This window comes from Cherax quadricarinatus, chromosome 76, assembly GCF_038502225.1.
Source record: "Cherax quadricarinatus isolate ZL_2023a chromosome 76, ASM3850222v1, whole genome shotgun sequence".
NCBI classification, from domain to species: domain Eukaryota; kingdom Metazoa; phylum Arthropoda; class Malacostraca; order Decapoda; family Parastacidae; genus Cherax; species Cherax quadricarinatus.
Window position 1 is genome coordinate 15,340,281 of NC_091367.1, and position 14,288 is coordinate 15,354,568.

General features: G+C 44.9%; 1 protein-coding gene across 1 annotated transcript in view; it reads left to right on the forward strand.

Moving 5' to 3' along the window:
• Positions 1 to 2,791: 2,791 nt before the first annotated feature.
• LOC128703645 (uncharacterized) overlaps positions 2,792 to 14,288 on the forward strand; it is a 220,981-nt gene continuing 209,484 nt past the window's right edge. Inside the window, exon 1 of the mRNA XM_070101329.1 lies at positions 2,792 to 3,605. Coding sequence (XP_069957430.1) covers positions 3,500 to 3,605 — 106 coding nt within the window. The 5' untranslated portion in view covers positions 2,792 to 3,499. The remainder of the gene's footprint in view (positions 3,606 to 14,288) is intronic.

A 14,288-nucleotide genomic window follows, 5' to 3' on the forward strand; every position in this document is an offset into this window, starting at 1 on the left:
GCTAGGAGTACGGAAGAACCCTCAGAACCTTGAGAACCAGTCATAGGTTCAGAGGTACGCAGTTCTCAGATAGTTCGGGAAATTGAAGCCTAAACGGAGCATTGTTCTCAGGGGTGACTGAGGCAAAGTGTCAACATCCGCTGAGTTTACAATGCCTCGTAGATTCTTTCTTCAAGATCCCTCGTCACTGCTCATGCCTCTGATCTGTTGGCAACTTTCTTTCCTCCTCACCTCACTCTCCTGCTTAACTCTTCAAAGAGGAAAGGGAAAGTGTATGTTGAAGCTACCTACTACTACTACTACTACTTCTGTACTCCTACTAGTACTACTACTAGTACTGCTACTACTACTACTACTACTATTACTAATAATATTACAACTACTACTACTGTATTGCTACTACTACTGATAACACTGCTACTACTGCTACTTACCTTTGATGTGCCTTAGAGGAGTTCCAAAAGTTTTTCTACTCCCAGGGCCAGGCTCGTCTGGTGTTCCTGGAGGGTGTTCCGGGGGTCAACGCCCCTGCGACCCGGTCTATAAACCAGGTCTCAGGGAGGATCATGTCTCACGAAATTTAACGCACGAATCACAGGCCGGCTGGTCAGGTACTGACTTTAGGTGAACCTGGTGCAAGGCTCACGATCCAGTCCAAGGAACTGGAGCTACCACCCGTTTCCTCGGATTTAATTTGATTTACTCAGTTCCCCAGGCGCTCTATCACCCTTACAGGTTTAGCACCCCCACATAAGGGAAATTAACACTCAGGGTTAATTTCCCTTATGTGGGGGCGCTAAATTTTAGTGTTTTCTGAGATTAATAACTCTCTGTGATTGATAACTTTCTGTGATTGATAACTCTCTGTGATTGATAACTCTGTGATTGATAACTCTCTGGGATTAATAACTGTCTGGGATTAATAGCTCTGAGATTAATAGTTCTGAGATTAATAGCTCTCTGATATTAAAAACTCTCTGAGGTTAATAACTCTGAGATTAATAACTCTGAGATTAATAACTCTCACAAATTAATATCTATGAGATTAATAACAGAGACAAGTAACATTCCGAGATTAATAACACCTCTATTTAGTAACATTCCGAGAATGATAATCATCCAGCATTAATGGCCCTCTGGGGATAATCGGCTAGGTTAATAACCCCGGCATTAACTCGTAGAGGAAGTCTGGTAGTCCATGGTAGCGTAGCCTCAGGTACTGACACCTTTGTAAACACCAGGAACTCGCAGGCTGATGTTGAAGGTAAAGTTAGTGGTGGCTAGTGGGTAGTGTGGGAGGGATGAGAGATAAGGACGAGTGAGAGAGGGAGAAAGGAGGAAGAGAGAGAGAGGGGGAGGGGAGAAAGGAGGGGATGAGAGAGAAAAGTGATAGTTTGATTGCGGCTGCATGCCTTAGGAACAATTGTTCCGTGACGGTCATTGTTACTGGCTGCAGCAGTGTCTTCTTCTTTCTTCCTTTCTTTCTTTTTCTTCTCTCTCTCTCCTTCTTTTTTATCTTTCATTTTCTTCTCTCTCACACATATTAAACAATATTCCAAGACTCATTTTTCCAGTAGCAATTTACAAAGTATTACATATTGAATAGTCATACAGGCTGTTGTTTTTCAAACCAGACTAGGTACCTATGGTACCTGTGGTACCTATGGTACCTATCGTACCTGTGGTACCTATGGTACCTATGGTAGGTAGAAGAGTCAACGAGCCGACAGACATATGAAAAAGACGCAAGAAACAGCAAAAGTCTAAATTATGGGAACGCTCAAGGAGAGGCTTCATCATTGATGAATCTGTTGCGTGTGTTATTGTTCTTCCCCACGTGTAACTCTCCCCATATGGGAGGCTCCTTGATGCCGGTGAAGGGCTCTTGATCTAATGAAAAGCAAGGTATATATAACGTGAGGTGTGTATCTCCTGGTAGTGTGTATCTCTCTTGATAGTGACGATTGCTGGCAGCTCTGCAAGTTGCGTGAAGCCTTAATGACCTTCTTGTAGTCGAAAGGCTTGAAATCCATTTAACCATCCAGATAAGGAAAGATACCTGTTTTCCACCTATCTGAAGCGAACCTGATTGCCTCCCATCAGAACAGGAGCTGTATGAAAAAAAAAATACCACGGGCGGGATAGAACCTGCGATCAGTCATAAAACTGCAGACCGACGCGCTAGCTGTATGAAAATTCGAGGTTAGCGCTTCCACATCAGTATAATAATCATAATCGTACAAAATAAATAAATGCTTTGCATAATGGGGTTTAAAGCCTATCTACTGCACGAGGGACATTAAGGGCACCTAAGTTCCCCCGACTTCTAATAACATGTTCATTTTCCCACTGTAATCTACCTTGTTCATAATTAATATCGCATTTACTTTGTCTGTTGCAGCTCTGTGGCTTAGCGCTTCTTTTTTATGATAATAATGATAATAATAATAATAATACTAATAATAATAATAATTGTTTCGTAAGGTGGAAAATTGAACACGTTATTAGAAGACGGGGAAACTTACGTGCCTCTTAAGGCTCCATATCACTTGTTCACCACCAGGAATTAAAATAAACTCTCACTATGTATACACTGAAACACATACACCTCTATGCGTGTATACCCCTTGAATATTAAGTAATAATCGGCGTGAGAAGTTTCGAGCGTCAAGAAAGAGGTGCAGTTCTCCAGTCAGTCAAAATGATTCATGAACCACTTGAATGGGGCAAGTGCTGCTTCGGAGCTCCACAACTCAACTCTACAGAGCTGTTTGTTTTTCAGTGTGTGAGGTAACCCAGTGACTGAAAGAGGGTCATCCTGCCGCTCTACCGTGCATTATCAAGTATAGTTACATACGAAGAGTGCTGTGTATTTCCAAGTGTGTATGCACCGAGAGGCTTGTATTCCCCAGTGTATGTGCACTGAGAGTTTGCTTTAATTCCCATTTTAGTGGATGAAGTATCCCTGACTGCTGGAGTACAGTTAACAAGCAGCCATAACGACCCTCGTGTAGACGATAAATCTAACTCCTCGTAAACAACTTTAATCCTTTAAGCATTGAAAGGAGTATATATAAACATTGTATATACCTGTGTGTGTTTACAACCATACTAATAATTCAACGCTAATTATAGCCTTGAATTATTGATGAGCAAGTTCCAGTGCCAAGTGCAGTGTTCATAGGTTCCAGTGCCAGGTGCAGTGTTCACAGGTTCCAGTGCCAGGTGCAGTGTTCACAAGCTCCAGTGCCAGGTGCAGTGTTCACAAGTTTCAGTGCCAGGTGCAGTGTTCATAGGTTCCAGTGCCAGGTGCAGTGTTCACAAGTTCCAGTGCCAAGTGCGGTGTTCACAAGTTCCAGTGCCAAGTGCAATCAGTAATAGTGTGTATAACAAAGTTATCACAAAAGTTCGTTGAAAATGCGATGAGCTATTCGTTGAGCGCGTTGATAGTGTAAATAACATCACCTGGACCCCATCACAACCCGGACCCAATCACCACATGGGCCCCAGCACCACCTGGGCCCCAGCACCACCTGGGCCCCCGCACCACCTGGGCCCCAGCACCACCTGCTACTCACTCAGGCATCGTCTCCCATCATGGGAAGGCGAGTATCATCTTGGATAATGAAAGATAATTATCTTAGTACTAGAGTACGTTTTATTTACATGGTACAATAAGTTGCTTAATATAGTGTTTACGTTGCAGGTAAGTGAGAAGTTCAGCTCCTCGAGGGACAGGTGATGCAGCATCAGTAAGGTAAGTTCATGTTTTACAGCAGTTTTTATAGACATTAGATGGAATATATGCTAGTGAAGGTATATCTACGATATCCCATCTAACGTTTCGGAGAACTTTAAGTCCCTGCCCCTCAATGGGTTATGTAAACTGATTATTCTCACTGTCTTGGACGTAGATATTAAGGATCCCATGATCTTGCATTGACCAAGGACGCCATACTTTGGCTTTGGTTTAAAAGTGATGTACTCTTTCCCTACAGTAAGTCGAGGAGGAAATCGAAGCTAAACTTTCGTGGAATTAAGATACATAGCCTTCTTCCTTGATAACTGAGAGCGTTAAACTTATGAGTAAGATCATTCTGTTTAAGATGGTGGTTCACAAACTTTTGTCCATCCGGAATTTGAAATTTCATATTAACCTCGTACCCCAGAATTTTAAATATCATTATGTTCTCGACCCAAATATTTCTGAGCCAAATCACCCCCAAAACCAATTGTCATTAACCAAATAATCAGCCTAACTGGTTACGAATGTGCTGAAAAAACTGTCGGAGAAAACATTTTTGAGTTCAAAGGTACCCCCCCCCATCACTCAAAAACTGCGCTTGTGAGAACTAGTAAACTGCTAAAGTCACTCTCGCTGTAAAAGCAAGAGAATTAACGGTCTACAACCGTCTTTCAGTATTTAAACGTCTCTTGATGGTCGTCATTTTAGTTTAGTTCTTTATCCTTAACCATCACGAGACACGACCCATGTTTACGTCGAGATTCTGGGTGTGTGAACTAATGGTTTACATCCTTAGAATAGGATCCACCAACATCTTTACATCTTGGCCCACAGTGATCCATGATCCAAGGTCACGGGGCCACACAAGATTTCATCTCTTATGAATATACGACCGTGTAAAATTAGACGAACCAGCCACTATGTGGGTAATGTTATGTGATTATTCTTATGGAGCCTCGATGCGTTATCACATAATTACTTTTTTTTAAATACATTTATAGCAGCAACGTATAAGCCTTAAAGGCCGCCTCATATCACTATTTATTATTATGTTTTGGCTGAGGAAGAGTGAATGTACATTGAATAAAGTGTAATTAAAGAAACATACAAATAAAGACACATTTAATGTCTACTGAACTAAGTGTAATTTCGTTTTTACTTTCTAATGGGGCGTTTAGAGGCGAGGTTGTCCGTTTACTTCAGCGCTGAATAACCCTTGTGGGTTTAGAGTTTTGATTATAATTTTAGTTATGAGTATCGATGTTGGTAGCGAGTCGAAGACAACCGTCAAGAGTTTAACTTCCCGTTTAGGTACGCAAGACGTAATGGCTCTCCATTATCAATGCAGACCGTGGTTTAGTGCTCCCCCATGACAGTAATAATAATAATAATTATTATTGTTATTATCAAGGAAGACAGTTGTGGTGCTTCAAGCTCGCCTCACCATAAGTTATGACCTCTTCCTGCAGTCTAACTTGAAACCCAACTTAACTTTGCACATCACAGGTGGCTACAATAGTCACTTTGTATCCCAGGATGGATTATGTATCAGTTGGTTATAAATAACTATTATTTTTAAAGAGGTGGACCGGTAAGCCAGCGGAAGGCCTCGGTCAGATGACCAAAGCTCCAAAGGCGGGTTCTCATCTGACTAAGGCCCGCGTCAGGAAACACTTGTCCTGTTTCCTGACAAACCTTACCTAACCAGGATGAATTTAAGATTCCGGATTATAACGCTATAAACAAATAACTGAATTGGTATGTTAATGCCAAAAAGTTGTGGAAAGATAAACTTTTCAGATTAACTCCTACCAGTACAATAAGTTAACTTATTTTTTAACGTGTGACATCAGTTATAATAGCTACATCAGGTCAAGGAGTCGAGTGAAAAATGGAAACAGGTAATAAATGAAGTTGTGGGTAGTAACTTTAAAGTTTGGCTGGGAGAGGTCCAACAGGCCTAAAGTGCTTTTCTGTGTAAAATAACAGTGATTATCAAGTGGTATACAATACCGACAGGTTGGTAGATAAGACACATGGGCAACATTTAGGCAACTTTATTCCGAAACGTTAGTTAGTTTCAGACTTTGGAACAGAACTTCTCCAGGCTGAGGGACTGACAACCTCAAATCTACGATTTCAAGGGTGATGGACTGATTACATCGTCTTCACATCTCTACTGCTCCTGCCTACTTTCTGTACTCGACTGAAGAAGCCTACTGTGTAGGCGAAACGTTTCGGAATAAAGTTGCCTATGTGTCTTAAAATAACACTGGATGACACTATCACTGTTGAGTAACAGTAGTTTACTTAGGGTTTGGGGTATATCTTAGGTACCAAAGGTCTGTGATACGGTGTTGTTGACTGCTCTCATGGCTGCTTTTACACACTTCCGTCTGCATTAATATTTTTCATGGTTTACATGCCTGTTTTCATATCTTTTGATTATGTCTCAGAGCTGTTGTATGTTAAACACAAGCAGTATGTGGTCGACCAGGCTGTAAACAAACATTTGGTCACGAACTCAGAGTTCCAATGCATATGATTAGCCTACGTAAACACCAGACTTATTAGTGGAATTGTTTGCCCGTTTTAATTTCTCTTAAGTTTCCAGTAGAGATTGTGGCGTTGGTAGCTACATTTTTAACATATATCATTGCCAATGATGCATTAAAAACCACGCTGCTGACTTGCAGAACAATGTATTTAGAAGACGTGTTGCGTTGTCGATGCTCTTTCGGTTGAGTCATCGTAGCTCTACGATCTGTGATGTAGTGGAATCAGAAGCGATTTGGAGGTCTCTTCCAGGTATTTTCTCTACACTGACAGGTATAGACTCGTATTAAAAATTTACAGGAGAACCACACACAAAAATGACTTAATTCTGGGTATACTTTGTGAAGAATTTCTGCGACACATTGTTTCAGTTACGGGGAAGCGCTAAACCTTTAGGGGGTCATATAAATTTTGAGGAATGAGTGACCGCTTTATCAGAGGGGGAGGCTACCTCTAGTTCATTGGATCAAGAGCTCTTCACATGCATCACGGTGGCCCCCTTAAAGGAAGAATTTGTAGACCCTACATTATACTCCAGCAAGATTGTAGTTATATCACAATCTCAGTCTTCCGTACTTCTGTTGAAAGTCTCGGTGCAGTCTGGTGAAAATGTGAATCTCCGGGGTGAGGAGCTAGGCCTGCGTTACCTATTTCGGATACAGTGTACAAATGGTAATCCGGTTTGTACTGTGGTCTTCGCGGAGAGGAAGGGGGCGAGGTGTAAGCTATTTGCTCCTCTTGTTATTTTGTGTCCTAATGCGAGTTGCTCTCCTCGATTATAACTTCAATGCGTCTGTAGCCATTGATGCTGGCCCCTCTCCCTGCTCTCCGTGGACAAGACTAAGGTTCGTCTTTGAGGGTAGTGGATGGTGGATCCCCGAGTGTTGAGCCCCGGTGATGTTCTCAGCTAATTTCACAGAACATGACTTTGTTCATGCTTTGACTATAGAGTTCTTTGTTCTATTATCACCTGTGAGGACTCGTATTGCATGCAGTTATCAAACAAGTCCTATGTGTTCACTGCTAAGCTCTACCCAGTCCTCGCTGCTCTCGTCCTAATAGCTTTCTTAACTAGATCTCATTTCATTGTATACTTGGATTTCTAATGTGCTCTGCCCTGACCCAGCATGCTTCTGTCTACCCTCTGGTTCAGAAGATCCAGGAGTGACAAGTACTAATGTGTCTGGTCCATATTAGTATCCGAAGAAATGGATGGGCAGATGCCATGCAAAGGACGCTGCTACAACGCGCTTGCTGTGTCAGACTTAAACCCTACAGGGACGTCCTGGGTCGGTGAGATACACAGATATCTTTTAGGAAGGGGTGCGTCTAGTGGGCTTAACAAACAGGTTGTAGGACGTGTGTGCTTGACACCGCCTTTAACACGAATCGTCACCTTTCGTTGAATCTGTCGATTGAGGATTGGATACCCACATTACACCCAAAGGCACCTGTTTGCAGGTTTTCCTCTATCACCTCTGTGTAGCATGTGACGTGAATCTGCTGAACGCATCTTAACTATTTGACCTAGGCTTGAGCCTTTTCACTTTCAATGTGGTTTCTATAATTACCGGGGTATCTGCAGGAACCTCGGGGAGCTTTTAGGAGAATCTTTTGACATTAACATTTTAATGTTTTTTTTATCTAAAACTGGTTAGTTTAACTTGGTGTGATAATATTTGTGTGGTTAATTGATGTCAAAGCACTGTAAAAATTTCAGGACTAAGTACCCATAATCTTCTATATCACTTGACTCAGGAAATCGTAATGACATGATTGCAAACAAACCATACCATGACCGGGGTTAGAACCCGCGATCAGAGACTCTCAAATTCCAGACCCAGTGGCTAACGGTCTGGAGTTTTGAGAGACTGATCGCCGCAGGTTCTAATCCCACCGTGATATGGTTTATTTTCTATATCATTTTGACTAAATCCCGGCATCACTAGTTCTGGATTTACGTCACTTAACTACATCATTCATCGCTGATGAGGTTTTATATTCGAGGGTTTGTGTGTTAGCAACCATTTTGTCCTAAGTACATGTAGATTAGACACAAGGCTTGTTGTATATGTGGGCCTGTGTGTGTGTGTGTGTGTGTGTGTGTGTGTGTGTGTGTGTGTGTGTGTGTGTGTGTGTGTGTGTGTGTGTGTGTGTGTGTGTGTGTGTGTGTACTCGCCTAATTGTACTCACCCAATTGTGGTTGCAGGGGTCGATACTCGGCTCCTAGCCCTGCCTCTTCACTGATCGCTACTAGGTCCTCTCCCTCTCTGCTTCCTGAGCTTTGTCATACTTCTTCTTAAAACTATGTATGGTTCCTGCCTCCACTACTTCACTTGCTAGGCTATTCCACTTCCTGACGACTCTATGACTGAAGAAATACTTCCTAACGTCTCTGTGACTCGTCTGAGTCTTCAGCTTCCAGTTGTGACCCCTTGTTTCTGTGTCCCCTGTCTGGAACATCCTGTCTCTGTCCACCTTCTCTATTCTCCGCAGTATCTTGTATGTCGTTATCATGTCTCCCCTGACCCTTCTGTCCTCCAGTGTCGTCAGTCCGATTTCCCTCAACCTTTCCTCGTACGACATTCCCCCGAGCTCTGGGACTAGCCTTGTTGCAAACCTTTGTACTTTCTCTAACTTCTTGACTTGCTTGACCAGGTGTGGGTTCCAGACTGGTGCTGCATACTCCAGTATGGGCCTAACATACACAGTGTACAGTGTCTTGAACGATTCCTTATTAAGGTTTCGGAACGCTATTCTCAGGTTTGCCAGGCGCCCGTATGCTGCAGCAGTTATATGGTTGATGTGTGCCTCCGGTGACGTGCTCGGTGTTATGGTCACCCCAAGGTATTTCTCCCTGAGTGAGGTGTGTGTGTGTGTGTGTGTGTGTGTGTGTACTCACCTAGTTATACTCACAGGGGTCGATTCACAGCTCCTGGCCTCTATTCACTGTGTGTGTGTGTACACACCCACCTGTGTTTACACTGTGAGTTGTACATCTGTGTATAAGCACCGAGTGGTGCGCCTCAATTTGTATTTGCTAGAAGTTTAAAATCTATTTTAGGGATTAAAGGTACCCATTGTTGATGCTGTCCAGGAAGAATCCAACCTTAAATGACCCTCCTGTAGCCTATAAGTTTTCATCTTAATATACACACTAAAGGCCATTACCAACAGTCTGATCTATCAATCCGCGCTGCATGTTGCATACCGATCATTCAGTATGTCCTGGAAAGACTGCGACACACCAGAATATTTATCAGTAGTAATAAAGAATTACTTTTCAAGGAGGGGGTTGGTGCCTTGAGGCCAGTGAAGAGCTCTCGATTCGAGGAATATGAGCTATCCTCCCCATCCTTCAATTAACCAATTATCCCTTGTTTCACAGGCGGATATGAGGGTTAACTGAATTAAGTTCTTGTTATAGGGTGGTCAGACACTTTTTCCCTGAATTTCCTTATTATTCTCTTTCTTACTCCTTATCTTGCTCTTTCTCTTTATCTCACGTATTGTTCTCTTAATCTCTTTCTCTTGCCCGTCTCTCTTACGTAACTTCCCCGGATGTGAGAAAATGAAATATCATGCATTATTATTAAAAATCGTAGAGATTCTCAGGTTATTTGTTTAAGTTTAGTGTAGGATGTCACGAGGGTGGTGTTAGGTGTAGTGTTAGGTGTAGTGGTGAGTGTGGTGTTAGGTGTAGTGGTGAGTGTGGTGTTAGGTGTAGTGGGTGTGGTGTTAGGTGTAGTGGTGGGTGTGGTGTTAGGTGTAGTGGTGAGTGTGGTGTTAGGTGTAGTGTTAGGTGTAGTGGTGTGTGGTGTTAGGTGTAGTGGTGAGTGTGGTGTTAGGTGTAGTGTTAGGTGTAGTGGTGAGTGTGGTGTTAGGTGTAGTGTTAGGTGTAGTGGTAAGTGTGGTGTTAGGTGTAGTGGTGAGTGTGGTGTTAGGTGTAGTGGTGAGTGTGGTGTTAGGTGTAGTGGTGGGTGTGGTGTTAGGTGTAGTGGTGGGTGTGGTGTTAGGTGTAGTGGTGGGTGTGGTGTTAGGTGTAGTGGTGGGTGTGGTGTTAGGTGTAGTGGTGGGTGTGGTTAGGTGTAGTGGTGAGTGTGGTGTTAGGTGTAGTGGTGGCTGTGGTGTTAGGTGTAGTGGTGAGTGCGGTGTTAGGTGTAGTGGTGAGTGTGGTGTTAGGTGCAGTGGTGGGTGTGGTGTTTGGTGCAGTGGTGAGTGCGTTGTTAGGTGTAGTGATGAGCGTGTTAGGTGCACTGGTGAGTGGTGTTAGGTGTAGTGGTGAGTGTGGTGTTAGGTGTAGTGGTGAGTGTGGTGTTAGGTGTAGTGGTGAGTGTGGTGTTAGGTGTAGTGGTGAGTGTGGTGTTAGGTGTAGTGGTGAGTGTGGTGTTAGGTGTAGTGGTGAGTGTGGTGTTAGGTGTAGTGGTGAGTTTGGTGTTAGGTGTAGTGGTGAGTTTGGTGTTAGGTGTAGTGGTAAGTGAGGTGTTAGGTGTAGTGGTGAGTGAGGTGTTAGGTGTAGTGGTGAGTGAGGTGTTAGGTGTAGTGGTGTATGGTGTTAGGTGCAATGGTGTGTGTGTGTGGTGTTAGGTGCAGTGGTGTGTGTGTGTGGTGTTAGGTGCAGTGGTGTGTAGTGATGAGTGTGGTGTTAGGTGTAGTGGTGTGTGGTGTTAGGTGTAGTGGTGTGTGGTGTTAGGTGTAGTGGTGAGTGAGGTGTTAGGTGTAGTGGTGAGTGAGGTGTTAGGTGTAGTGGTGTATGGTGTTAGGTGCAATGGTGTGTGTGTGTGGTGTTAGGTGCAGTGGTGTGTAGTGATGAGTGTGGTGTTAGGTGTAGTGGTGTGTGTTGTTAGGTGTAGTGGTGTGTTGTTAGGTGTAGCGGTGTATTGTTAGGTGTAGTGGTGTTAGGTGTAGTGGTGAGTGTGGTGTTAGGTGTAGTGGTGAGTGTGGTGTTAGGTGTAGTGGTGAGTGTGGTGTTAGGTGTAGTGTTAGGTGTAGTGGTGAGTGTGGTGTTAGGTGTAGTGGTGAGTGTGGTGTTAGGTGTAGTGGTGAGTGTGGTGTTAGATGTAGTGGTGAGTGTGGTGTTAGGTGTAGTGGTGAGTGTGGTGTTAGGTGTAGTGTTAGGTGTAGTGGTAAGTGTGGTGTTAGGTGTAGTGGTGAGTGTGGTGTTAGGTGTAGTGGTGAGTGTGGTGTTAGATGTTCGAGAAGTTGACTGCCAGTTTGAGGCGTGTCGACATGTTTGACACCTTGACTGCTAGTACGTACGCTTGTTCATATGCCTGTTTAGCTTTCCTCACAGCTTCCTGGAGAGCTACATTTACCATAATAAAGATATCTTGATCTTCCCGGTTCTTTCTTTATTAAAGTCTCGTTAACTCATCCTGGCAATAGTTGTGGTTACATGAAGGTTGCTGACTTCTGAAGGTGAGCTGGCACAGTTGCCAACTTCTAAAGGTGAGCTGGCACAGTTGCCAACTTCTGCAGGTGGGCTGGCACAGTTGCCAACTTCTAAAGGTGAGCTGGCACAGTTGCCAACTTCTGAAGGTGGGCTGGCACAGTTGCCAACTTCTGAAGGTGGGCTGGCACAGTTGCCAACTTCTGAAGGTGAGCTGGCACAGTTGCCAACTTCTGAAGGTGAGCTGGCACAGTTGCCAACTTCTGCAGGTGAGCTGGCACAGTTGCCAACTTCTGAAGGTGAGCTGGCACAGTTGCCAACTTCTGCAGGTGGGCTGGCACAGTTGCCAACTTCTGCAGGTGAGCTGGCACAGTTGCCAACTTCTGCAGGTGAGCTGGCACAGTTGCCAACTTCTGCAGGTGGGCTGGCACAGTTGCCAACTTCTGCAGGTGAGCTGGCACAGTTGCCAACTTCTGAAGGTGAGCTGGCACAGTTGCCAACTTCTGCAGGTGAGCTGGCACAGTTGCCAACTTCTGCAGGTGGGCTGGCACAGTTGCCAACTTCTGCAGGTGGGCTGGCACAGTTGCCAACTTCTGCAGGTGAGCTGGCACAGTTGCCAACTTCTGCAGGTGAGCTGGCACAGTTGCCAACTTCTGCAGGTGGGCTGGCACAGTTGCCAACTTCTGCAGGTGAGCTGGCACAGTTGCCAACTTCTGCAGGTGAGCTGGCACAGTTGCCAACTTCTGCAGGTGAGCTGGCACAGTTGCCAACTTCTGCAGGTGAGCTGGCACAGTTGCCAACTTCTGCAGGTGAGCTGGCACAGTTGCCAACTTCTGAAGGTGAGCTGGCACAGTTGCCAACTTCTGCAGGTGAGCTGGCACAGTTGCCAACTTCTGAAGGTGAGCTGGCACAGTTGCCAACTTCTGCAGGTGGGCTGGCACAGTTGCCAACTTCTGCAGGTGAGCTGGCACAGTTGCCAACTTCTGCAGGTGAGCTGGCACAGTTGCCAACTTCTGAAGGTGGGCTGGCACAGTTGCCAACTTCTGAAGGTGGGCTGGCACAGTTGCCAACTTCTGAAGGTGGGCTGGCACAGTTGCCAACTTCTGAAGGTGAGCTGGCACAGTTGCCAACTTCTGCAGGTGGGCTGGCACAGTTGCCAACTTCTGCAGGTGGGCTGGCACAGTTGCCAACTTCTGAAGGTGGGCTGGCACAGTTGCCAACTTCTGAAGGTGGGGTGGCACAGTTGCCAACTTCTGAAGGTGGGCTGGCACAGTTGCCAACTTCTGAAGGTGGGCTGGCACAGTTGCCAACTTCTGAAGGTGGGCTGGCACAGTTGCCAACTTCTGCAGGTGGGCTGGCACAGTTGCCAACTTCTGCAGGTGGGCTGGCACAGTTGCCAACTTCTGCAGGTGGGCTGGCACAGTTGCCAACTTCTGCAGGTGGGCTGGCACAGTTGCCAACTTCTGCAGGTGGGCTGGCACAGTTGCCAACTTCTGCAGGTGGGCTGGCACAGTTGCCAACTTCTGCAGGTGAGCTGGCACAGTTGCCAACTTCTGCAGGTGAGCTGGCACAGTTGCCAACTTCTGCAGGTGAGCTGGCACAGTTGCTGACTTCTGCAGGTGAGCTGGCACAGTTGCTGACTTCTGCAGGTGAGCTGGCACAGTTGCCAACTTCTGCAGGTGAGCTGGCACAGTTGCCAACTTCTGCAGGTGAGCTGGCACAGTTGCCAACTTCTGCAGGTGAGCTGGCACAGTTGCCAACTTCTGCAGGTGAGCTGGCACAGTTGCCAACTTCTGCAGGTGAGCTGGCACAGTTGCCAACTTCTGCAGGTGAGCTGGCACAGTTGCCAACTTCTGCAGGTGAGCTGGCACAGTTGCCAACTTCTGCAGGTGAGCTGGCACAGTTGCCAACTTCTGAAGGTGAGCTGGCACAGTTGCCAACTTCTGAAGGTGAGCTGGCACAGTTGCCAACTTCTGAAGGTGGGCTGGCACAGTTGCCAACTTCTGAAGGTGGGCTGGCACAGTTGCCAACTGCTGTGGTTAAATTAACAGCTATTGAAACTGCTGTAGTTAAATTTACTCCTGCTAACTGCTCAAGGTAATTAACATCAGCTAACTTAACACCTTGTGGTAACTGTTTAGGTTAAATTATTACTACTGCTGTTATTATTAGAGATAAAGTGGGTTAAATTTACACATGTTAACTTCTGCGCTAACATTATACACTCCTAACTACCGAGGTTAAATTAACTACCAACGTCTAAGGTTAAATTAGCTCCTACTTCCAAGTTCTGTGTTTAAATTAACTCTTGTCCACAGCTTATGGTAAATTAACAACGTTAGACAACTTATGGGGTTAATTTAAATATTAGAAATTCAGATTCATTAGTCTTGTATTTGACTTGTGAATATAATAACGCTATTTTATGAAGAGCTTCTACTAGCTAAAATAACTGAATAGAGGCTCGATCCTCCTTCCGGTTTCTGCTCTGAGTTGTGCTTGAAGTTTTTGCTCCTGGTCTCCTTCCCTAAAATACTTGGATGGGTATATTTGACTTTGTCAATGGTCCAAGTCGGACCGAAACGTCGTCGTAAGCTT